This window comes from Heptranchias perlo, chromosome 11 (genome assembly GCF_035084215.1).
Source record: "Heptranchias perlo isolate sHepPer1 chromosome 11, sHepPer1.hap1, whole genome shotgun sequence".
Classification (NCBI taxonomy): Eukaryota; Metazoa; Chordata; class Chondrichthyes; order Hexanchiformes; family Hexanchidae; genus Heptranchias; species Heptranchias perlo.
The window spans coordinates 40986818-41012753 of NC_090335.1; the positions used below are offsets into that span (position 1 = coordinate 40986818).

The 25936-nt window shown below is 40.4% G+C and overlaps 1 protein-coding gene across 1 annotated transcript in view; it reads left to right on the forward strand.

The window, feature by feature from the left end:
• The window catches only part of epha6 (eph receptor A6), a 475249-nt gene that overhangs the window by 166393 nt on the left and 282920 nt on the right, over nucleotides 1-25936 (forward strand). The window contains exon 2 of the mRNA XM_067992840.1: nucleotides 16001-16156. Within this exon, the coding sequence (XP_067848941.1) occupies nucleotides 16001-16156 (156 nt within the window). The remainder of the gene's footprint in view (nucleotides 1-16000; nucleotides 16157-25936) is intronic.

The window sequence follows — 25936 nt, forward strand, 5'->3', positions numbered from 1 at the left end:
GATGCAGTTGGACTCCTCTGTCCTCTCCACTATTGTGGAGATTGTGCATGGCACCTTTTCCACTCCCTCGCAAAGTTGCTCCTGTACCTCTATCATTCTCCTTCTCAAGGATGACCCCTGGGGTTCAGCTTCTGTGCCAAGCTGAGCAGAACATGGAGAGGAGTGCATCCACCAATGCGGACTCTCCACTGCTGCCCCTGTCATCAATTTCTGTTTGTGCTCACTTGTGTGTGTTGATTCACCGGGTGACAATCCAACTACCTCTCTAATAGGACCCACCGAGGTGTGAGTATCTGTGCTGGTGAATGGCTCACTAAGAAGTGACGGTGTGCCCTCAGAGGCAGGGAGCTCCTCTCAGGAATCGCCCTCGACCACTTCTTCAACCCGTGATGCCCCTGGAAGAGAACATACAGCAATATTAATAATCATCGCAGAAGTAAGGAGCCTACTGAGGTGTGCAATAGATCAATCATTGATAACATCCATCCATGTTGTGTATGAGGGACGTTAAAGTTCTGTCATCAGACGTTTGCGGGGTGCCAGTCTCGGCATCCCTGACGGCCAAGCACTCCACCATCCAACTTATCCGCAACGTCTCCTCCTCCACCTCTGTGAGGGCCACGCCCTCTCTTGAAAGGGAGAAAGTACAGATGTGTGAGTGAATGAGGGTGAAGTGGTCAGCCGATGGATGCATTGCTTTGGGTCAGGATGACGATGAAGCAGATGCATCAGAGGGTGACGATCATGCAGATTGCTCACATTGCATCAGGATTGGGGTGAGTTGGAGAGGTGGGTGCACAAATTGGCGGGTTAAGAAATTTACAGAAAGTGAAGGTAACTTGACAGTGAGCCTTAAGTGGGTGTGAGGAGTGATGTGATGGAGTAGGTTTCGCAGGGCATTGTGAGGCGGGGGGGGGGGGGCGGTAATCTTCACCACAGAATGCAGGTCAATCAGTAGCTGTACTCACTTTTCCTGACCTAGTTAGGCCATTAAATTGCTTCCTGCATTGCAGCCACGACCAAGGCACCATGCTCCTGCTGCTGACCTTGTCTGCCACCTCCAGCCATGCCTTCTTTGTGAGAGAGCCAGGTTTCTTGCTCCTGTTTGATGGATAAAACACCTCCCTCCTGCACCCAGTAATGTCTCCAGGGCGGCGCAGAGAACCTGGGTGCTGCCTTGGCTGTGGAACGTTGCATAGTCATTGTAGCCTCCTTTCTACTTCAAAATACATTGTTGGAGTGGCCCTTTAAATAGTGGGCTTTAAACGCATCATACAGGTGCGCAGTCTGCCCACTGCGCAGCTTGAGGACGCGACATCCTGGAAGTTGAGTTAATTGGCTTAAATTGAGTTCGCGATCACTTGGGAAACCGCGTGATTTTTTTTTCCGGGTTTCCCACCCGATTATTGACCCTTCCCCCACCCCTGCTGAGATCCTGCCTCCTAGTTAAAATTTAGGCCCATGGTCGGGAATTTCCTCAGAGTTATTTCTGCTCCAGCACCATTTCTTGCCATAAGTGCATCGGAAACCCCCTTTACATGGTATAGGGGGTTTCAGCTGCACTTCCAGCAAACTTAGGGTGGTGGAATGAAAGCTGCTCCAAGGAAATTTCTGGCCCATGTCAACATTTAAGAGTAGATTAGACAGGTGGTTGAAGGAAAGGAGGATTAAGGGATATAGGAATAGGGTAGGCATAGGGAATTATGACTCTTGCTCGTGTGGAGGATAAACACCAACATTGATTGGTTGGGTTGAATGCCCTGTTTCCATATTGGATTTCTATTTAATTCTACTCAGTGTCCAGTAAGAGATATTCTTATGCTGTGGGCCCAGGAGTAATAGAAAATGAACTGAGACTGTCCAACCTCATTTCTGATATATATTGTACTTGCATATTGTGTAATTGAATACTAAAGGGGCCCCTAATGGGAGTAAACATATTGTAGCAATTACACTCCAGGGGCTCCTCTTGTACTTCGTTGTATCTGGACAGAATGTTCCAGAGCGTCTAAAATAAAAGCAGCCTTTAAATTATCACACCACCAACTTGAGTGTTTATCAGACATAACAGTTGGCAACAAGGATGGGATAACAACACAAAGTCCATGAAGCAAACACCCATCTTCAATAGCTGTATAATCATTGTTCTGCAGGAAAAACTCCATCACCTGGATAGCCATTAACTATGCAGTACATAACACAGGATAATACAGGGTTATGTGCTGTAGCATTGCATAAATCTCTTACTGTGATGTGAAGTGAATTCAGCTGCTCAGTAAACAATTTCTTGATGGTCAAATCTCCAGCAATATGTGAACCTGATACAGATAGGTAGAACAATAGGCATTGGCGTTTGAATTTGATGGTTTAACCTTGATGTCACACTGGTAAGCTGATGATTGAATAGCTCATCTTTAAATTCTCAACAAAGCTATAACAGGTTTTCAGATCAGTTTTCAGATAATATGAACGTTAAAGGCTTATGATCAGTATACAGAACAAAATTATGTCTGAATAGGTAAGCGTTAAATTTCCTCACAACGCTGATGTTCCAAGTCAGGTTTAAAAATATCAAAACAAGTACGTAAGTTTCTTCCACTGAATAACTCAGAAGGTGTCATACAATAACTCAACAGAAGTACATTTAAATTCTGAAACTGTACGATCCAGGAACTACATGCTGGTCAACCTGATATGGCAAGAGTGAAAGAATTAACTACAGTGCATATGTGGTGGCCTTCGCTAGATAGCAACATCAATGATGTTGTTCATGAGTGTCAGGTCAACTCACCTGTAAATCCTGTGGAAATTAGTACTTGACAATGGCCAACGAAACACTGGCAGCATGTTCAAGTTGATTTTGCCAAGCTGGTGGACATTTTTTCTTATTTTTAATTCTCATTCTTGGAGGTAGTTTTTATCATCTCTAAATTCTGAGGGAGGAAAGTGATATGTACTATACTTACAAAATTGTGTAAATTAACACCAGAGGCCACGCTGATGGGAGTAAGCATATTGTAGCAATTACATGCAAGGATCTCCTCTTATACTTTGTTATATCTAGAGAGAATGTTCCAGAGTTTGAAATAAAAGCAGCCTTTACACTGCCACACCAACTTGCGTGTTTATCGTACATAATAATTTCACTTTGGATCCTGCCAGTCGGCAGACAAACGAGACTTTCATCACCCTAACTAGATTTGAGCCGTAATCCTGAAGCTGAAAGCATAGTATCTAACCCACTGCACAACCCAGCCCCAGAAAATTATTTTTATTGGGACATTTTCACAAGTACCAATTGATTCTCAATATGTTTAAGTTAGTGATTATTAGTTTTGTCCATTGGGGGCATCTTGTTAAATGGAATAGTTTAATTTCCACAGGACATCTCAACTAAAATATTACAATTTTGATTTTGATTTTATGGCTAAGAATACTGTGATGAGCCAAAGAACAGCTCAGCAAAAGGAATGCCATCACTTGTACAGAACTTATCTATTTGCATACAAACTTTCTTTTCTTCTTATGACAGAAGAGAATATGGTCTTCTTTATAAATCTTCCCTCTGGGACCAATAAATGGAGAGGTGATAGCATGATATTCATTATCTTAGTTACCTATAAATAAGAGCTCCCTAATTAGAGTGAGAAAGAAAAAGCAGTGACAACAACATGCCGTCCACCAGTCATTTTCCTGGTACAAACTAAACTTGCATAACTTTGCAATTCATTGGTAGTACAATCAGGTTTACTTGTCATATAAAAATCTACATCTGTTTAAATAGCTTCCATTTATGCATTGAATGATGGGTAACAGGGCATGGGTTACAAAACTGCAAGTTAATCAGAGTATAGATGGCATACATCATTTGTTAGCAGTGCTTCTGTAGATCTCTGAAATATTTTCAGAATGTTCTGCATTCCCATACATCTGCAAATTCAGACTTCCCACTTCAATACCATTATTGATGCCAATTATAAATGACTAGGGGTGGGGCTAAAATTGCTGTAATTTGACTCAAAATTATTGATAACTGTTCTGTTTCCTGTTGCCTAACAACTCATTGTCTAATTTACAGCTTCTTCATTGAGCTTTCATTTAAATGAACACTACAAAACATTAAATGTACATGCACACAAACACCCAGTGAGCCTATCTACCACCAACCCCAAGGAAAATGGAATCATAAACAGCACTAGGCTACCAGAAGGCACATTGTCAGATACAGTAAATAACAAAACATGTTTTTGTTAAAATGAAACAATGACACCTAATTTGTTGCTGTTGCTCCATCCACAGTCCATGCACAGTGGTACCAGGAGCATGCATATGGAAAGGGAATATACCTCTCTGCATCCACAATGCCATTGTTTTAAAGCCAAAATGGCCCAATTCCAGGAATCTTTGGAATTTGGATTTGTTTTGGTTTCATTCCTAGTATACATGCTAGTAATAAAATACTGAATATTGCACTATAATATAAAAAGAAAATATAAAATGCATGGAATCTGTTCCAATCCAATTCTTTGTGCTAAAAAGGAATATGAGAATTAAATTACAAATCATTGAATGGGTATGTGTTGCGTTAACTAATGTCAATAATCGATTAAGTTTCTGTTCAGTTGACATTCTATAAAATATTGTGCATTTCTAATTGAGCTTAATGTTGCAAATCACCAAGTTAATTATTTATTATTTCAGCAATTTAATAATTTTACAATGAAAACTTAACCATAATGGAAAGTGCCTTGCTTGAAAAAACAATGGATTAATGCCAGAATCAGAAATTATTGCCATGACAAGACTCTTAGCAACAATAAATAAGTTAGTGGAAAGACCATCTGAAAAAGGTCATTGGGATGAAAGTCTCCTCTTTGTGTTGCCTGTATGTATTCTGGGGTACAGTTTCCACTTTGGGCACAATCGGGAAATTGCGCACAAAATGCACTGGTTAGATTACACTTAACCAGTGGAAACAAGCGGAAACACGACCCCTCTATGTTTAGAGTCTTTTGGTACAATCAGTGCAACTTCTGTTTGTGTATTGGGACAAAAATAAATAAAGAGCACGTGTATGCTGGTCCATTTTGGTGGGCTGTTAACATAAATTAGCAAACTCTCCCTGACCAGGGCAGATTCCAAACTTGCAGCCTGCAGCTGCCTAAAACGTGTCTGTTTTGATTCTTAAAAAACCTTCCTTGAAAGACTCAGAGATCAAAGAAATTGGGCAATACCAAGTGCTACATGTCTTCTGAATGATCAGACGTGGCTAATGAATAGGTCACTGTTAGGGGAAACTACTCCCTTTCAGGCAAGCTTCTGCCCTAAAAAAAATAAAATAGCTTATGTTATGTCCCAAGTCTTTTTTGGGGGAAAAAATGGCCACAGAATCCAGAACCATGGTATGTGCATAACAGTATACAATCTACAAATATTTCATTTTCAGGACTAGGTCATACAATTGATTAAAAACTTTCTTTTCAGCTCAAGAGCTTGAGCTTGAATCCACTTAGACAAATGGATTGGGGTATCCTCACTGTTAGTAAAATGTCTTGAGCAAAATTATTTGGCAATTTCAAACAAGTTTCTAGTTAACGTGCTGTAACAGCACAGTATAGAACTAATGTCAAATTCTATTCTTATCAAGTTCATTTGGCAATTTCATTTAGAGACCATAAGGATCACGGGAGATCGGTGAGCGTAAATAATATGCGATAAAGGGTTACTATTTAAAATGTGTTTTGAGGTGCATTTGAAGGCAGTTTGAGAGAGATTTGCATTGCATTTAGTCTGTCATACTTAATAGTGCTTGATGCTGTCACTGAAAGCAAAGTGGAAAATAGCCCATTCTGAAGCCCTGTCATTACTTCTTGACAGGCACTCATAGAGAAAAATAATTTCATTGTTATGCTAGAAATTACTTCAGAGGGGCAAACATAACAAATACGCTCTAAAAATACTGATGAAGTAAATTAGAGCTGAGACAAATCTAAGCAAAAATAAAAACAACGGGAAGTTTCAGCTTTGCAACAATTTATTTCTCCACCAGGAGACTGACATTCTTGTCTTCATTGAACGTATTGTCGCCTCCCAAATCCATGCCCATCTTTCCCTCAACTCCATTTCTGAATCCCTCCAATCAAGTTTCCACCCCTGCCACAGTACTGAAACGGCCCTTATCAAGGTCACAAATGGCATCCTAAATGACTGTGACTGCGGTAAACTATCCTCCTCGTTCCTTCTCGACCAGTCTGCAGCTTTTGACATGGTTGACCACACCATCCTCCTCCAACGCCCCTCCTCTGTCGTCCACCTGGTTCCACTCTTATCTATCCAGTCGTAGCCAAAGAATCAAATCCAATGGCTTCTATTCCTGCTTCCACACCATTACCTCTGGAGTCCACCAAGGATCTAGTCTTGGTGCCCTCCTATTTCTCATCTACATGCTACCCCTCGGCGACATCATCCGAAAACACGACATCAGATTCCACATGTACACTGACAACACCCAGTTCTACCTCAGCACCACCTCCTCGACCCCTCCACTGTCTCTGATTTGTCACACTTCTTGTCCGACTGGATGAGCAAAACTTTCCTCCAACTAAATATTGGGAAGACCAAAGCCATTGTCCTCGGTCCTCGCCACATACTCCATTCCCTAGGCACCGACTCCATCCTTCTCCCTGGTCACTGTCTGAGGCTGAACCAGACCGTTTGCAAACTTGGCGTCCTATTTGACCCTGAGATGATCTTCTAACCACATATCCACTTCATCACCAAGACCGCCTACTTCCACCTCCGTAACATCGCTCGTCTCTGCCCCTGCCTCAGCTCATCTGTTGCTGAATCCCTCATCCATGCCTTTGTTACCTCTAGACTTGACTATTCCAATGCTCTCCTGGCTGGCCTCCCATCTTCCATGCTTCATAAACTTGAGCTCATCTAAAACTCTGCTGCCCGTATCCTAACTCGCACCAAGTCCCGTTCACCCATTACCCTTGCGCTTGCTGACCTACATTGGCTCCCAGTCCAAGAACACCTCAATTTTAAAATTCTCATCCTTATTTTCAAATCCCTCTATGTCCTCGCCCCTCCCTATCTCTGCAACCTCCTCCAGCCCTACAACCCTCTGAGATCTCTGCGCTCCTCCAATTCTTGCCTCTTGCGCATCCCCTAGTTTAATTGCTCCACCATTGGTGGTCGTGCCTTCAGCTACCTAGGCCCTAGGTTCTGGAATTCCCTCCCTAAACCTCTCTGTTTCTCTACCTCTCTCTCCTCCTTTAAGACATTCCTTAAAACCTACCTCTTTGACAAAGTTTTTGGTCGCCTGTCCTAATAGCGCCTTATGTGGCTCAATGCCAAATTTTGTTTGATGATCGCTCCTGTGAAGCACCTTGGGATCTTTTACATTAAAAGCACTATATAAGTGCAAGTTGTTGTTGTATTAATTTTAGTAAAACAATTATTTGAGTATAAATTATGATCCTGATATCTTTTTTGCTAAAATTAGCAAAGGGAGAAATTTCACCTCTGAGATGGTATTCAGTTCCACACATATTGTACAAACACAGTTGGCAATAAAAATAATCCGAATGTGGGACGATTCCAATACATTTGGTTAATTCTCAATTATTCTCATTTTGGAAGAGTTTTGTACTGATTTAATGTTAATCGTACAGAACTGCCATTAGCACAGTAAGGTGTTTAACCCAAATTCCCAAAATGCACATTGAGCCATAGAGTACAAAATTCCCAAAATGCACATTGAGCCATAGAGTACAAAAGATTTCCATCTTTTGTATTAAATGATGCTTATCTGAATCCAAATTGCTGTTTCCTGTTGGTTTCAAATCAAGGGGTTGCCTGCCATTCAAATTCACCCACAACACCTGTAGCATGTTTTACCAGTTTTAGCTGAACCAATAGGTAGAGCACTTTGTGACAGAGAAAATTTTAAACTTACCATCTTGTCTTTTTAAAAACTTTTCTTCTGTTGACTAATGAGTGAGGGGTCAAAGACAGAATCTATTTTGTTAGAATTAAGGAACATTAAAGAAGCTATTACACTACTAGGTGTACACTATAGGCCACCAAATAGTGGGAAGGAGATAGAGCAGCAAATTTGCAGGCAAATTACAGAAAGGTGCAAGAACTATTGAGTAGTGATAATGGGGGACTTCAATTATCCCAATATAAACTGGGATAGTAACAGTGTAAAGTGCAAAGAGAGGGAGGAATTCCTGAAATGTGTACAAGAGAATTTTCTTCAACAATTTGTTTCCAGCCCAACGAGAAAGGAAGCAGTGCTGAATCTAGTTTTGGGGAAAGAAGTGTGACAGGTGGAGCATGTTTCAGGGAGCATTTGGGGAACAGTGATCATAATATCATTAGGTTTAGAATAGTTATGGAAAAGGACAAGGAACAATCAAATGTGAAAATACTTAACTGGAGGAGGACTAATTTCAGTGAGGTAAAAAGGGATCTTATAAAATTGTTAGGCAAAACACTAATTGAACAATGGGAGGCCTTCAAGGAGGAATTGGTTCAGGTACAGAGCAGACACATTCCCAAGAGGGGAAAGGAAGGGTTTCCAAATCTAAAGCTCCCTGGATGACTAAAGATATAGAGATTAAAATGAAACAGAAAAAGGTGGCTTATGATGAATGTAAGGTTCATAATACAGTAGAGAACCAGGCTGAATACAGAAAATACAGAGGAGATCTAAAAAAGGGAATAAGAGGGACAAAGAGAGAATATGAGAATAGATTAGTGGCTAACATAAAAGGGAAACCAAAAGTCTTTTATAAACATATAAATAGTAAAAGAGTAGTCAAAGGAAGGGTGAGATCGATTAGGTTACTGAGGGAAGTAAGGGTGAAAATTGCGGAGGCTTTGGCCACAATCTCCCAATCCTCCTTAGATATGGGGACGGTGCCGAAGGACTGGAGGATTGCAAATGTTACACCCCTGTTCAAAAAAAGGGAGAGGGATAAACCCAGCAATTACTGACCAGTCTGCCTAACATCAGTAATCCAGGAAAAATTAATTGGCACTTGGAAAAGTATGGGCTTGTTCCGCAACAGTTTCGAAAGATCAGGGGAATGGGACTAATTGGATAGCTCTTTCAAAGTCACCACAGATTTGTTAAAGGAAAATCGTGATTGACTAATTTGACTGAGTTTTTTGACGAAGTAACGGAGAGGGTTGATGAGGGTAGTGCAGTTGATGTGTGTATGGACTTTCAAAAGGCATTTGAGAAACATAATAGACTTGTTAGCAAAATTAAAGCCCATGGGATTAAAGGGACAGTGGCAGCGAGGATACAAAATTGGCTAAGGGACAGAAAGCAGAGAGTAGTGATGAACAGTTGTTTTTCAGACTGGAGGGAAGTACACAGTGGTGTTCCCCAAGGGTTAGAATTAGGATCACTGCTCTTTTTGATATATATTAATGACCTGCACTTGGGTATAGAGAGTATCATTTCAAAGTTTGCAGATGATATGAAACTCAGAAATGTAATAAACAATGTGGAGGATAGTAATAGACTTCAGGAGGACATAGACAGACTGGTGAAATGGGCAGACACATGGCAGATGAAATTTAATGCAGAAAAGTGTCAAGTGATATATTTTGGTCGGAAGAATGAGGAGCTGCAATATAATCTAAATGGTATGATTTTAAAGGGAGCGCAGGAGCAGAGAGACCTGGGGGTGTATATACACAAATCTTTGAAGGTGGAAAAGACAAGTTGGGAAGGCTGCTAAAAAAGCATGTGGCATTCTGGGCTTTGTTAATAGAGCCATAGAGTACAAAAGCAAGGAAGTCATGCTAAACCTTTATAAAACACTAGTTAGGCCTCAGCTGGAGTATTGTGATCAATTCTGGCCACCACAGTTTAGGAAAGATGTCAAGGCCTTAGAGAGGATGCAGAAGAGATTTGCTAGATTGGTACCAGAGATGAGGGACTTCAGTTATGTGGAGAGATTGGAGAAGCTGGGGTTGTTCTCCTTAGAACAGGGAAGGTTAGTGGGAGATTTGATAGAGGCAGTCAAAAGCATGAACAGTTTTGATAGAGTAAATAAGGAGAAATTGTTTCTAGTGGCAGAAGGGTCAGTAACTAAGGGACACAGACTTAAGGTGATCGGCAAAAAGCCAGAGGTGACATGAGGAAACATTTTTTTACTCAGCGAGTTGTAATGATTTGGAATGCATTACCTGAAAGGGTGGTGGAAGTAGATTCAATAGTAACTTGCAAAAAGGAATTGAATAAATACTTGAAGAGAAAAAATTTACAGGGATATGGGGAAAGATCAAGGGAATAGGACTAATTGGATAGCTCTTTTAAAGAGTCGGCACAGGCATAATGGGCCGAATGGCCTCCTCTTGTACTGTACCTACTATGATACTATGAGTGATTTCAGTAACCAATGTGAAGAGATTATTTTCTTGGGCTGTGCCATACTCCTGGTCAAAGGTTGAGGCCTAGAGATTAGCACTGTTATGAGGGGAAAATATTGGCGAGAAATGTATTTTATAGTATTAGGTCAAATAAAATCATGCTAATATTTTGAACTGAATGTTTTCAATTAGCATCTATAATGTACATTATTATGTATTGTGAACCTCTGACAATTTGATGTGTATAAAAATCTATCTATATCTTATTAAAAAATGTTACATTTGCACGCGTTTGTGTCGACACCACTTAACTTCCAGATCTCACATTTTGTGTTATTTTATGTCAGCTTTTTCCCATTATAAATTCCTATGCTTATAATTATAATAGATTTTGCCAATGTAAATTCATCACACTGATTGTACAGTCTGACTGTCAGGTTCCCAGAATAGCACAACATTTTTCATTCACCATTTTTTTCTCAGTAACCGAAATTTCTATTGTTCAAAATAAGGGTTTACACAAAATAAAAAATATAAATATCTCACAATAACATGATTAAATTTATATATAAAATTGTCTTTTGTATCTTTTAATGGCTTAATTAAAGTTTTTACTCAAAGCCTTTAGGATCTCTCAAGAGCCTTGCCTTAGGCTTCATATTTTTGTCCAGAGCTGCGACTCTGTCAGCTCAATTTGGATTGTACAGTATGAGCTTGTATCGTGTACCTACTTTACCAGATTGTATCAGTACTGTTTTGTCAGCTCCACTGGTGGAATATTTTCAGGGAGCTTCTTGCACTTTCTGCTCAGTAGCTTTTCTTCAAATATTTTTGAAAAACAAGAGGATAAATTTCAAAAGCAATATCATGGTAAAATTTATATTGAGTATTTTTTTAAAGAGTGTCTGTGTATGTGAGAGAGAGACAATAAGTGTTCTGATTACGTACCTGTTGCAGCCTTTGTGTTTTATAAACTTTAGAAAGATTTAATTCAGTAAGTAACACCAGAGCAAGGTAGAGGGAAGGATACAGGAGTTGAGTGTCTAGTTCAAAGGGGAACAGTTTGGAGGAATAATGGGAGGGAAGGGGAAGAGGTAGGGGACACAATGGGATGCATGAATAACTGGGGGAAGTGATTGGAAGGCAGTCACATTTTCCTCACAATCCCAACCTGTATGCAGTATGCAGCCATTAGTCACCATATCACCCACCCAAAGGAAAAAAGGGAGAAACAAATAGAAGAATTAAGGAGTAGAAACAAAAGAGAGAGACAGAAGCAAAAGAAGAGATACAGAGAGTGAAACAGCAACGCAAAGAGAGCAGGTGCAGGTACTGTATGTACTGCAATTGGGGATCAATTAGCAATATATTAAAAGTCTTGCAGCTTGGGCGCTCTATTTTCACACTTAATTCCTGTAAATTCACACATTTGCCTTCACATTTGCACATTCACAGTTTCACCATCACATATTGTTGATTGGCTCAAAGCAAAATTGCAGCAGATTTAAGTTGAAGAGGTAGGTAACATAGAAATAAAAAAGTGAGGAAAGTGGCTACAGAACAGTTATGAGAAACTACAAAGTACTTATGAGAACAACCAATCTTAAATGACCTGTCAGGCAAATCAAGAAAGGAGCAGCTCAACCAATTGAATCCCTTAAAAGAAAGTTATAAAACACTGCTTAGGCCTCAGCTGGAATATTGTGTTCAATTCTGGGCACCACACTTTAGGAAAGATGTCAAGGCCATAGAGAGGGTGCAGAAGAGATTTATTAGAATGGTGCCAGGGATGAGGGACTTCAGTTATGTGGAGAGACTGGAGAAGCTGGGGTTGTTCTCCTTAGAACATAGAATGTTAAGAGGAGATTTGATAGAGGAGTTCAAAGTCATGAACGGTTTTGACAGAGTAAATCAGGAGAAACTGTTTCCAGTGGCAGAAGGATCGGTAACCAGTGGACACAGATTTAGGTGATCAGCAAAAGAGCCAGAGGCAACATGAGGAAACATTTTTTATGCAGCGAGTTGTAATAATCTGGAATGCACTGCCTGAAAGGGTGGTGGAAGCAGATTCAATAATAACTTTCAGAAGGGAATTTGATAAATACTTGAAGGGAAAACATTTTCAGGGCTATGGGGAACGATCAGGGGATAGGTCTTCCAAAGAGTCGGCACAGGTACAATGGGCCGAATGGCCAGCTTCTGTGCTGTACGCACTGTGATACATCTGTGCATGTAGTATTTGCATAATACCCAATGTGCTTCAATAGATTTCTTGGAATTGAAGTAGAAAGGTACATCCTCTCATTCTATGAGGATTTGTGACTATCGACTTTTTCCAAAACTTGGCTTAAAATTGAAGATTGAATTCTCAAAGCTTTATTTCAGGCCAGTTTCACATTTAAAATATTAACAACTGCACCTTTTCTCAAATGTTACCTCACAGACTTTGAGGCAGTACCTGTGATTGACAGCATCTGTGGTTTATTTTGTTGATGTTTAGAATGTATTTTCCTCCATGAGAAGTCAAAAAGTATTTCAGTTTGCTTCTCCAAGTGATTTAAATCTAGCTGAAAGATGAATTTGAACTATTGGTTTCCCACTGATTGGTGGGGGGAGCGGGGGAGGGGGGGTGCAGATGAGCTCAGGATAGCAACAATCTGCAATATTGCTGTTCAGCCAGAAGGAGCACACTGCTCTTCCTGACTCCACATTAAAGTAAATTAAAAAAAACAAAACTTACCTTTATTTCCACAGCTATCAGCAATCCCTTAAAGCACCACTAGTTAAGGGGTGGTAAATCTGGAAAAACTGGGACGACAGGGGTCAGTTTCAGAAGGAGAGTGCACCATTTTAGGTGGTTAAAGGGTTTTTTTATATATATAAATAAACAGTGCTGTTTTGAATGTTTTCTGAGGTTATTTTTTGTTTATGGAGATTTATGTTACAGATTGTAGGGCTGATTTTCCTCTCTGGCTTCTGTCTGGGGTCTAACAAGTGCATTGTACCTGGGGCATGACGCATCTGTGAGGAGAGAGGTGCCTATGAATTTCCAGACACAGGCCCACCCCTGGCAAGGCCTTGTGCTGCGATAGGAGGAGAGCTGGATCAGGAATATATCTGCTGGCCTGAGAGCATCAAGGGCTTCTGGCTTCGACCGGAAAACAGCAGCCCGAAGGGTCTGATACCCAAAGATTGTTGTGGGGGGATGGAATTTAAAAAAAAACAAAGTACCTTCTTCTCTTCAACCAGCTTTGAGCTACCCCCAAGACTCCTGCAGACTGTTTAGTCCATGAGGGTCCCAGCACAAGCCCATTACTAGATATCCTCGGCTGCCACACTGTTAGGGCACTCCAAGGGTAGTCAACATGAAACATGAGGTAGGAGGCCAGGTATGGCCCCTCCCTTCCCATTTACATAATCATATTGGGTCTGCACATATTGTTGAGGCAGGGCCAGTTATGTCAGCTTAGGGAATGCAAAGAAACCCTAGAGCAGCATTGTGAGGATGCAATGGGTCTCTGTTTCCATTTCCTCTACCCTGAGTCTGGGAACTGAGGGTTCTCTAGATAGTGATGTGCTATAGAATCATAGAATGATATGGCACAGGAGGAGGCCATTCAGCCCTTCATGCCTGTGCCGCTCTTTGAAAGAGCTATCCAATTAGTCCCTCTCCCCATAGCCCTGCAAATTTTTCCCTTTCAAGTATGTGTCTAATTCTCTTTTGAAAGTTATTATTGAATCTGCTTCCACCACCTTTTCAGGTAGTGCACTCCAGATCACAACAGTTCGCTGTGTTAAAAAAAATTCTCCTCATCTCCCCCTGATTCTTTTGCCAACTACCTTAAATCTGTGTCCTCTGGTTACCGACCCTTCTGCCACTGGAAACAATTCCTCCTTATTTACTCTATCAAAACCCTTCATGATTTTGAACAGTTCTATTAAATCTCCCCTTAACCTTCTCTGCTCTAAGGAGAACAACCCTAGTTTCTCTAGTGTCTCCAGAAAACTGAAGTCCCTCATCCCTGGTACCATTCTAGTAAACCTCTTCTGCACCCCCTCCTAGGCCTTGACATCCTTCCTAGTGTGTGGTGCCCAGAATACTCCAGCTGAGGCAAAACCAGTGATTTGTAAAGGTTTAGCATAACTTCCTTGCCTTTGTACTCTATACCTCTGTTTATAAAGCCAAGGATATTGTATGTTTTTTTTAACAGGCTTCTTAACTTGTCCTTCCGTCTTCAAAGATTTGTGTACATACACCCCCAGGTCTCTCTGCTCCTGCACCCCCTTTAAAATTGTACCATTTCGTTTATATTGCCTCTCCTCATTCTTCCAACCAAAATGCATCACTTCACACTGCTCTGCGTTAAATTGCATCTGTTTTCTACTTTTTTTTTAGAGATTATGTATAACAGTATTGGATGTTGGGGAGGATGTGTAAAAACTTCAATTCCGTTTTAGGGTCTACTAATCTTTAAAGCACTGTCTTTAGAATTCTGTGATTATACTATCTTTATATTATATTATGTTTCCAACTCAAAGCTTCCCTTATCATATATCTGTATATTCATAAATTGTGTCTGTGCACACAATCAGTCTATTTTCTTCAATCTGATTGTTTGTTGGTGATCACATGACTGTTGATGCATTGTTGCTCACGTGGTTTCCAGAGACCAATCCCCCACTTGTGGCCTCCAACCTCTCCCACCTCAGCAGCATCTGTGCAGACCTATAGGTATTATCACTTTTATGCAGCTGCCAGTCGCTTGCTGCATAGGTCCCATCCTCCACTCTTGTTCTTTTCCCTCCCTCTTCCTATCTTCACTTTGACTCCACTATCTGGTCTCTCCTCACCCAGCTCCAGCTTCCAGGCTATCCTTATCCATCCCATCTCTGCTCCTGCCCTAATTTTGAAACCAGATTCCTCACTATAGGTTTCTCTCCCATATGGGAGTAGTTTCAGTGAAAAACTGCTTGTCAGGCAGTGGTGGTCACTCTGAACTTCTTGCCATGCCACGGTATATGTTGCCTGCCAGCCTCTCCAACCTCAGCTTCCCCGGTGTGGGTACGACCTCTCCCCACTTGCATTCCCTCGCAGACCAATGCAGTGTTGTCCTGGCCTTCTAGCTATCTCCCAGTCCCAGTGATGACAACTGCCTACATTTTGGCCTTCCTGCTTCCTCTCAATCCAGGAGCAGCCCAGCCCTACCCTTCTTGTTCCCTACTAGCCCAAGCACTAGCATTATGCCTTGGCCTCTGCGCTCTGTTATGGTATCCCCCTCTTTCCCAGGCCTGACCCCCTAAGACTTCTTTCCACCCCAGGCCCTGGCCTCCACCACAAACTTCTTCTGAGCCCCAGCACTCACTTCCTCTGAGTCTTAGCCCCCAGTTTCTCTCTTCCGTAAGAGTGTTACAGCAGCTCTTGGACGCATCAGTAGCACTTGGAGCAAGGAAATCACATCGCTGCAACACCAGCGGCATATAAACCATCTAGCATTATTATGTTAAAACCAACTGTTGAGTTTGTGCCATTCTCTCTGCTGTTCAAGTTAATTGATGTGTGATTATTTATCTCTGACATATGTGTATTTTGTAACTCCGTTAGCTTGCAGGCCTGGGTTCTACAAAGCTTTTGCTGGAAACATCAAGTGCTCCAAGTGCCCTCCACACAGCTTCACCCACGAAGAGGCCTCAGAAGTGTGTATATGTGAGGGAGGTTACTTCAGGGCAGAAAAAGACCCACCCACCATGGCTTGTACCAGTAAGTAATTACAGCTATCTGATCTTGTCTTCCAGCGCTACATATGTACGTTATTAAAGTGCTTTAAAAAAAATCGTTGGTGCACCACAATTTTTTTTAAATCTCACTAGAACAGGAACCAGCCAATACCTGGGCTAGTGTCAGAATATTATGTGTCGAACGAGGCTTCAAATGTTGTGGGTGAAGCATAAGCATATAAAATCCTGTTAAGCTTCATTAAAAGTATATTTTAATTAATAGTTTGTTTTTTCTATATTTTTAAACAAATGTTGTGCTCATGAAAATAAGGGATACAGTACTGTGGGAGGAAAATGTTTCCTTTTTCCTCACAGTGACCAACCTCAGAAGAGCATCCTCTTGTGCCGGTGAGATACATTTTCCACATTGGTCATCTTTATGGTCTCTCTAAGTGTGCAAATTTCATACCAATTACTGCCAGATTGTGAGCAGTTTTGAGTTTTATGAGCTTGCAAACACAAGGAACAAAGTGCAACCTGGGCATTCACATTTTGCTTGGGTGCCTTAAATCCATAGTTTGCTTTGATCCCATCAGCTTGAGCGGGAATAAACCGAGGTCCCAGAGCCAAAAGAACCATACTTTAATCTGATTCTATCTCAAACTCCCCTTTACAGATGTTTCTTGATTTTTTTAAAAAATCTATATTTTATCATAAAATATGTTAACATCACAACCAGAGCTGCTCTTCTCCACTACTGACAAATCATCTCTACTCCGACACTTATAGCAATAGTACTGCATTTATTTCCTGCGCAATAACATTAAAGACACAAACAGTGAATTTGATGAATATTAAATATTAGCATATATTCGTACCAACTCTATGATCCACTGGCACAAGAAGTATTATTTGAGGCTAAGGTAGACCCAGTAATTTAAAGCTCCACCCTCACTTGGGAAGTTTTCAAAATGGCAACTAGTTGTGGGAATGAGTCATTGGACTCAGATTTACATGGCCTAATGAAATGGCAGGGGGCAGGCCTCGGGTTGGAAGACAGCGGTAAGTGTTAGTTTGCAGTTTTGGTCTCCTTAGCGCCTCATTTCTGCTGGAAAATGGGGTGATAGAAAGATCACAATTGGGGCAGTTATGTTTATCCAGCTGCATGCGCCCTTCCTAATCCCCCAAAAATTGACTAAAAACAAGAATATTGTAGCCCTGAGAAAACATGGCTATTTAACCCTTCAGCCTCACTAGAGGAGCTCATTGGTGACATTTTAAATGCAGTCGTCCCTCAGGAAAGTTGAGCATTGTATCCTTGTCCTGTGGAGGAAGGAATGTTTCTTTATAACTGACTTTGAATTGTTGTAATTCCAGTTGATCAGATTTTGTGGTGGACTCGATAAGTATACGTCTAACACATAAATATGGAAATTCAGCACACAACCAGCAACTGGCTTCATTTAAAAAAAAAGTTTAATAATTTAGGTGCTCTGAATAGATATGAGGCTGAAATTCCTTAGAACACAAACCTAGTGCTTACAGAGATTGCGAGATCACTGGAAGAGCATCCAATTAGCATGAGGCATGCGGGTGCAAGCCCAATTACAGTCAAATCTCTGGTCCCCTGCAGCTGCAGACTCTGGCACTCAGGCCACCCCTCCCCCAACTTTGGCCATATTCCATGGCCCCCTCCCAAGGAAGGGGGTGGACCTTGAAATTTAATTTTTTTAAGTACCTGTAGGGGCCCAAGTCCTCTCACGTGACTGGGCATACCATCCTCCACAGATATGGTGTATCCCGACTGAGCGGTGTGGCCTCTGGCATCATTTGCCAAGTAACGAGCAGACGCAGATTCTGTCTTTACAAGACAAATTAGAAACTTCTGGAAACAACGGAGACCCACCGCTGGTTTGCTGCTGCAGTTATGGCAGGAGACCAACAGAACCCCTGAGGAATTTCGGTCCCAGTATATCAAAGACATGAAAGAAAAATTAAAAGAACTTATTCTTTGTAATTTATTTTACTAAAACAAAGACTAACATGTTAAATTCATTATTCTCTCCCCAATTAAAATACTGATGCTCGCAAAGCCTCAATGTGAAAGAGCTTTAAGGTGCCCATTATATAGGCCATCCTTGCAGCAACAACAACTTGCATTTATATAGCGCCTTTAACGTAGTAAAATGTCCCAAGACACTTCACAACAGTGTTATCAAACAAAATTTGACACTGAGCCACATAAGGAAATATTAGGACAGGTGACCAAAAGCTTGGTCAAAGGTAGGTTTTAAGGAGCGTTTTAAAGAAGGAGAGAGAGGTAGTGAGGCGGAGAGATTTAGGGAAAGAATTCCAGAGCTTAGGGCCTAGGCAGCTGAAGTAATGGCCGCTAATAGTGAAGCGATGAAAATCGGGGATGGGCAAGAGGCAAGGATTCGAGGAGCGCAGAGATCTCGGAGAGTTGTAGGGCTGGAGGAGGTGACAGAGATAGGGAGGGGCGAGGCAATGGAGGGATTTGAAAACAAGGATGAGAACTTTAAAATCGAGGTGATTTCAGAGCTTAGGCAGCAACATCATTTGCCTGAAATGAATATTGTCTACTCTTATACAGCATCCAATTAATGCCACAAATTAGAGTGAATGGTCTCACTAATGTGCACAAAAGTCAATATTTTTATATTATTAAACATATGTGAGCAATTCCACGCAGCTACTTTTAGCTGCACCAGTGAGGAACACTTTTTTAAAATTCGTTCATGGGATGTGGGCGTCGTTGGCAAGGCCAGCATTTATTGCCCATCCCTAATTGCCCTTGAGAAGGTGGTGGTGAGCCACCTTCTTGAACCGCTGCAGTCCATGTGGTGAAGGTTCTCCCACAGTGCTGTTAGGAAGGGAGTTCCAGGATTTTGACCCAGCGACGATGAAGGAATGGCGATATATTTCCAAGTCAGGATGGTGTGTGACTTGGAGGGGAATGTGCAGGCGGTGTTGTTCCCATGTGCCTGCTGCTCTTGTCCTTCTAGGTGGTAGAGGTCGCGGGTTTGGGAGGTGCTGTCGAAGAAGCCTTGGCGAGTTCTGCAGTGCATCCTGTGGATGGTACATGAGGATTAGACTACCAATATGTTGATGTACTGCGGCATGTAATGCCCATGGCCATCATTTTGGGCCAGATTTTGCTCTAAAAATAATGGTGAGCCTAACAGGGCTCACTGTTATTACAGAGCATCTGGTACATCAACTTCCGGCAACTGCACATGCGCAGTTAAATGCAGAAATCCGGTGGTTTCTGTACCAGGTGCCCTGCTCCTCTATAAGCTGCACGAGAACTGCATCTCGCCGACTGACTCGTTGTTGAAATGAATGCAACAGTGCATTGCCCTAATGGAAACAAAGTAATCTCGCCAGAAAAAAGTACGTCAAATTGTTTAAGTGTAAGCAAACTTTTAATGGCGTGGTATGTCTTAATGACTGCCAAATAACCTCTCTGGCACTGAAAATTTACTTTTATAAGTGTGGAGTCTCATTCCTTCACATTTTAACTGTTGTTGGACATGTTAAAAAAAATGTAATTTTTTTATTTGTTTAGAATCATAGAAAGTTATGGCACAGGAGGAGGCCCATCGTGTCAGTGCCAGCCGAAAAAGAGCTATCCAGCTTAATCCCACTTTCAAGCACTTGGTCCGTAGCCCTGTAGGTTACGGCACTTCAAGTGCACATCCAAGTACTTTTTAAATGAGTTGAGGGTTTCTGCCTCTACCACCCTTTCAGGCAGTGAGTTCCAGACCCCCACCACCCTCTGGGTGAAAAATATTTTCCTCAGCTCCCCTCTAATCCTTCTACCAATTACTTTAAATCTATTCCCCTGGTCACAGACCCCTCTGCTAAGGGAAATAGGTCCTCCCTATCCACTCTATCTAGGCCCCTCATAATTTTATACACCTTAATTAAAACTCCCCTCAGCTCCTTTGTTCCAAAAAAAACAACCCCAGCCTATCCAATCTTTTCTTATAGCTAAAATTCTCCAGCCCTGGCAACATCCTCGTAAATCTCCTTTGTACTCTCTCTAGTGCAATCACATCTTTCCTGTAATGTGGTGACCAGAACTGTATGCAGTACTCTAGCTGTGGCCTAACCAATGTTTTATACAGCTCTAGCATAATCTCCCTGCTCTTCTATTCTATGCCTCGGCTAATAAAGGAAAGTATCCCATATGCCTTTTTAACCACCTTATCTAGCTGTCCTGCTACCTTCAGGGATCTGTGGACACGCACTCCAAGATCCCTCACTTCCTGTACACCTTTCAGTATCCCCCCATTTATTGTGTATTCCCTTGCCTTGTTTGCCCTCCCCAAATGCATTACCTCACACTTCTCTGGATTGAATTCCATTTGCCACTTTTCTGCCCACCTGACCAGTCCATTGATATCTTCCTGCAGTCTACAGCTTTCCTCCTCACTATCAACCACACGACCAATTTTTGTATCATCTGCAAACTTCTTGATCAAGCCCCCCAACATTCAAGTCCAAATCATTAATATATACCACAAAAAGCAAGGGACCTAGTACTGAGCCTTGCGGACCCCACTGGAAACAGCCTTCCAGTCACAAAAACACCCGTCAACCACTACCCTTTGCTTCCTGCCACTGAGCCAATTTTGGATCCAATTAGGCACTTTCCCATGGATCTCATGGCCTTTACTTTTATGACCAGTCTGCCATGTGGGACCTTGTCAAAAGCCTGCTAAAATCCATGTAGACTACATCAAATACGTTACCCTCATCGACCCTCCTTGTTACCTGCTCAAAAAAGTCAATCAAATTGGTCAGACACGACCTTCCCTAAACAAATCCATGTTTTCTTTTTCTGTCTCTTTTATCTCTGTCTTTTAATTCAATATTTCTTACCCTCTCTTTATTTTGCTTTCTGTACCTGATTTGACATTGAATCCGTTATTCTAACTTCCACTTCCTGGTTCTGTGTCTGCGCTGCTTATTAATGATGCTCCAATCTGATTGGTTAAGGGGATACACAGCTGCTTGCCCCGTTCACACAGGTCCCAGATGCCCAGGAGAGGGTGGTGTGCTTGGACTTGAATGTGGGGGGACCCGATAAGAGGAACTTGCAGTGCAAAAGCCCATGAAAAGTCTATGGGCAAGCCCAAGTCTTACGAGCCATGGGCACCGTTCATTTGCTGCTCAGAGCAAAATCAAGCCCATTATGTTGTTTTTCTAAGTGCAAAATAGGCCATTATGAATATTAATTTATGAAAGTCAACTTTAGGATCTTCTTCTTTGCACATTAGTCGGTTACTCAAGCCTTTAACTGTTGACCCACCTCTCATTGTGAGCTTTTTATTTAAACAGAAATTTGGGACTTTCTAATGCAATGATGTCATTGGATACTTTGATGTGAATCTAAATGATTTTGGAAATTGGCTCAAATGCCATCCCTTTCTTTAGACGGTCAAGTATTAGCTATTCATTGACAACCTACCACTAAATTTGATTGACATGATAACAGTCTAATAGATCAATTTAAGACTGTTTCAGAATACCACCAGAAGACTTTTATGTGGGCAAGGAAAATTAGTTAACAACACTGCTTCAATTTGACATGAACATAGTAGTTGCAGATGAATGTCATTTTTCCATGTGAAATAATAACTATATCCAAATATTAACATGCTTGTGTGAATAATGCCCACCCTGTTACTTAAAACCAATAGATTTACAACATCCCATCATGTGATGTTTATTATTAAGTATGGTGATACTGCATATGAAGAAAGACGATTCTGTTGTCACTAATAAGTCATGTCTCAGCATTCCTGCTGTCCTGTACTGAAGCTGTTAGGCCATTCTAAGAGCATCCCAGTATTGGGCTGATAAACACCTTAGCTCTACATTAACATTTATCTCATTATCACTTGGAAACAAATCAAGAAGATGTTCTGTTCTCCAGTACTGAAACAATCTTACCTTAATGGGCATCAAACATTATTAAATTAACTAAAGATTTAATTAAGATACAGTCTAGGACTATTGAATGTTACTTAATTTCCACTAGTTCAGTGAACTCCTAACTCTTTATGTAACTTTAAATCATGGTCTTGTATCTCAGTTGTTCTGTTGGCCTAAATCTATATTAATATGGACTATGAATGATGAAGCTACTCCCAAGATCTTCAAGCCACTCATAAATGCATGAGTTGCTTAAATCTCTATTTATAAATGGTATCCTACCATTTCAATGCTGAACATCAGCATTAGCCCCGAATGATTTAGATTTGCCAACTTATTTTCCTGTGTCAAACAATCCGTCTCCACTGTATGAGCTATAACAAAGCAATCAGGATATATTCATAAAAGCTTACTAGTGCACATAATTCTCTACTGTCACAAAATTAGAATTAATCGACTCGCATTGTTCCAGATTCTAAATCTCGGTAAATGATTCACTGCATGTCATTACAGCTTAAAATTTGCATGAAATCACAGTTTAGCTGGAATAATTTAACAGCAATTAAAAAGCTATTTAATCATTCATCATGCAAATCAGCACGAGGGACCCCTAGAGTAAGTCTGTCTGATCTTTGCAGCTTACAGATATGGATAAGAGGATGAAGTGAGACCCTTTCCAGAATTGTTCCTCTAACTGACTACATTGTTCTGAGTCACAGAAGAAGAGAATCATTTCATGTAATGCAAACAAGGAAGGCAAAAGGGGGGGGACTACGTTTCAAATAGTGTTTCATCTATATTACTGTCAGCTGCAAAACTGGCTCTTAGACAACACATTGCAAGCTGTAAACACATCAAACAATACTTTAAAACTTCAATTTTGTTCCAAATACACAACATGCAACTATGATACAAGCTTTATTGGCTGATGAGTTTAAATTTTTAATTAATCTTGATTTAAAATAGGTTTATTATTTTTCATGTTACAGACTCACATCTCTTTTTAAATTCATTTGATTTATAATTGATTTCACTGCACAGTAATTACATCCAATATACTTTATACATCTGGTACTGCTAACTGTTAAATGTGTCACATGTGTCAATTAACACTTTGGCTTTTCCCAGGTGTGGAATAACCCTGCAAGCAATGAAACTGGCTGTCTCTTCCATGGAGTAAATCACATTATTAGAATTCCTATAGCTACATAGAAAAGCTGTACTTATAATTCAATCATGTGCTCCAACAAATTATGTAAATATACATAGTTGGTATTCCTTCTCATATACACATATGTATTGATGCACATCATGTAAGAATTCTTGCCTGTGCAGGGATGCCCATTATCTTGGCTAATAGTCCAGTTTTTTTACCAATTACTTTACACGCATACTTTAGTTGAATGCTAAATTTGGAAAATATTCAACAGTATAATAATGGCGAGCTTGGAGCAATTTAATGAACTGTGAGTATTTGGTGTGAGGAGGAGTTGTCTGAGTGAGATTTGTGCTGGATTGAGTTATAAAGTCTCATGAGCCTCCAGGTTCTATTATAGTTTTGTAATTTTCTATCCAAGGAAACTATTATGATTCATTTGGCTGTTCTGATTGGTTTCTTCTGTTGTTGCCACGTTTTATTTTCAATTCGGTTTGTATATGTTGCTGGCCAATGGTATGACGTTCATTTGGTCAAAAAGAAGTCAATTTTTTTTTGCAACATGCCACCCCTGTATTCAGGTGAAGAAAATAGGCTCCTGGATTTTTTTTTTAGGGAAACTAAATTAGCAGATGAGGGCTAATCAATAGATAGAAGACACTTGGATTTTCAGTGGATTTGTGATAGATTTTAGGTAGTGAGGCTTTTAAAGAAGATTAAGACTCAGAATTAACTGCAATTTATCTATCTGGATTGAAACCTGCCCTGGCAATAGACAGGAAAGGACCATTCTGTTGGGGCAGTGACTAGTGCAGGTTTACAAGACTTGAACTTCAGTCCCCTGTTTTTTTTAACGCACTATTCATAAACAATAATGGACAGTATATTTACTGATGACATGAAGCTGAGTGACCTTCTGACCATTGTAAAGGAAACTGAAGGTATTCAAAGGGTGCTGCACCAATTAAGTGAATGAGCTAATCAATAGCAGATGGATTTTAATCTGGGTAAATGTAAGGGAATACGCACGGATGTAGAAAATGAGAAACTTGTTCACAATTTAAGGAGCGTCCATTCTTAAAGATGATAAAGGATTTGGATGTGATTTTTATCTATAAAGCTGTTGCCAAAAAAGATGATCAATTAATGGACTATATCCCAAAAGTATTTGATTGTAATAGATTATTTTACCTTTTAGAACACAGTGGTTAGCTTACATTTGTAGTTTTATGTAAAGTTTTGAGCCTCTTTCAAAAAGACAATTCATTTGACAGGGTTCCAAGCAGAATGTTGAAAAAGAATTTGAGACCTGGGGTTCTACCCTTTGAAGAAAAGCTTAAATAATTGAATTTGCTTTTACTGCAGAAAAGACAATAGACAAGGGACATAATTTAAGTTTTTGCAATGACAGGATGGAATAAATTAAAGACTAAAAGCAAGATGTTTAAGTTAGACTGTGAAGGAATGGAGTACAAAATTAACAAACCTCAAGTGAGAAGAGATTAAAAAGTGTTTCCCCCCACAGTATAGCAGACATGTAGCACAGTTAATGCTAAATTGCTTACCTGCTTAACAAAGGGCTGGATAAATATTTTAATCAAGTCTGATATATCAATATCAACATCATAGTGGCTCCAATATCCAACATTTTCTTTTCCTCCATGTAAGGAAATGCTTGGCCCTCACCTAGTGCCTTCCCTAAAATGTTTCTAATAAAACCACCTATGCTATTTCCAGCTTTCTGGTTTTAAAATTATACCTCATTCACTGTAAATGCTAATAGTCATGAAAACAATGACATTTGGAGCTGTTTATGAGTGATGTTCAAAGTGTGAATACAACAAAGAGAGAAAGATAAAATATTTTAAATGCAGTTGAATAAATAATGTGGTTCAATCTTTTCTAAAAAGTACTGAAAATGTAGGAGATTGTGAAAGAGAAAAGATCATATTTAAAAGATGAATGACCCATTCAAGGCAAATAAAATCACTGAGTATCATTGAACATATGTGCAGCTAATTTGAATGAGCAATCACTATTTTCCCTTTTCAGTAAACTGACAAGTTGCAATGCAGTTTTCCATTACTCGAATTCAAGTCAGCAGGGTAGAAAATTAGACAGATGTTCTAAATTTTCAACTTAGAGCTACCTGTAGGATTGACCTGGGGAACAGCAGCTTGAGCATTCAGGCAAAAATATTAGTAAAAAAGATAAAATAAGAGTAAGAAAAAGAGACCAGAGTAAAGTCCAGGCCAATGTTGTAGAAACCATAAATACTGCAGGTCTGGGAAACAATAAAATAACTGAAATAAACACAGCGGGAGTGATCAATAAGATAAAATGATAAGGTAAAAAGTGTAAAAGTAAAAGGAACAACTACTAAAGATGATTTAAACTGCCTGTGCAGCAATGTACACAGAGTCCAAAATAAAACGGGGGAACTGGAGGCAATAATCCAAAGTGAGGAACCAGAAGTAGTAGGAATAACTGAAACATGGCTACATAAAGAACAGGACTTGCAACTAAATATTGTGGGTTATAACTTAATCAGTAAGGACAGGGAAGGAAGAAGAGGGGGTGGAGTAGCTGTACTAATTACATAAGAACATAAGAAATAGGAGCAGGAGTAGGCCATCCAGCCCCTCGAGCCTGCTCCACTATAAGATCATGGCTCATCTTCTACCTCAACGCTATTTTCCTGCACCA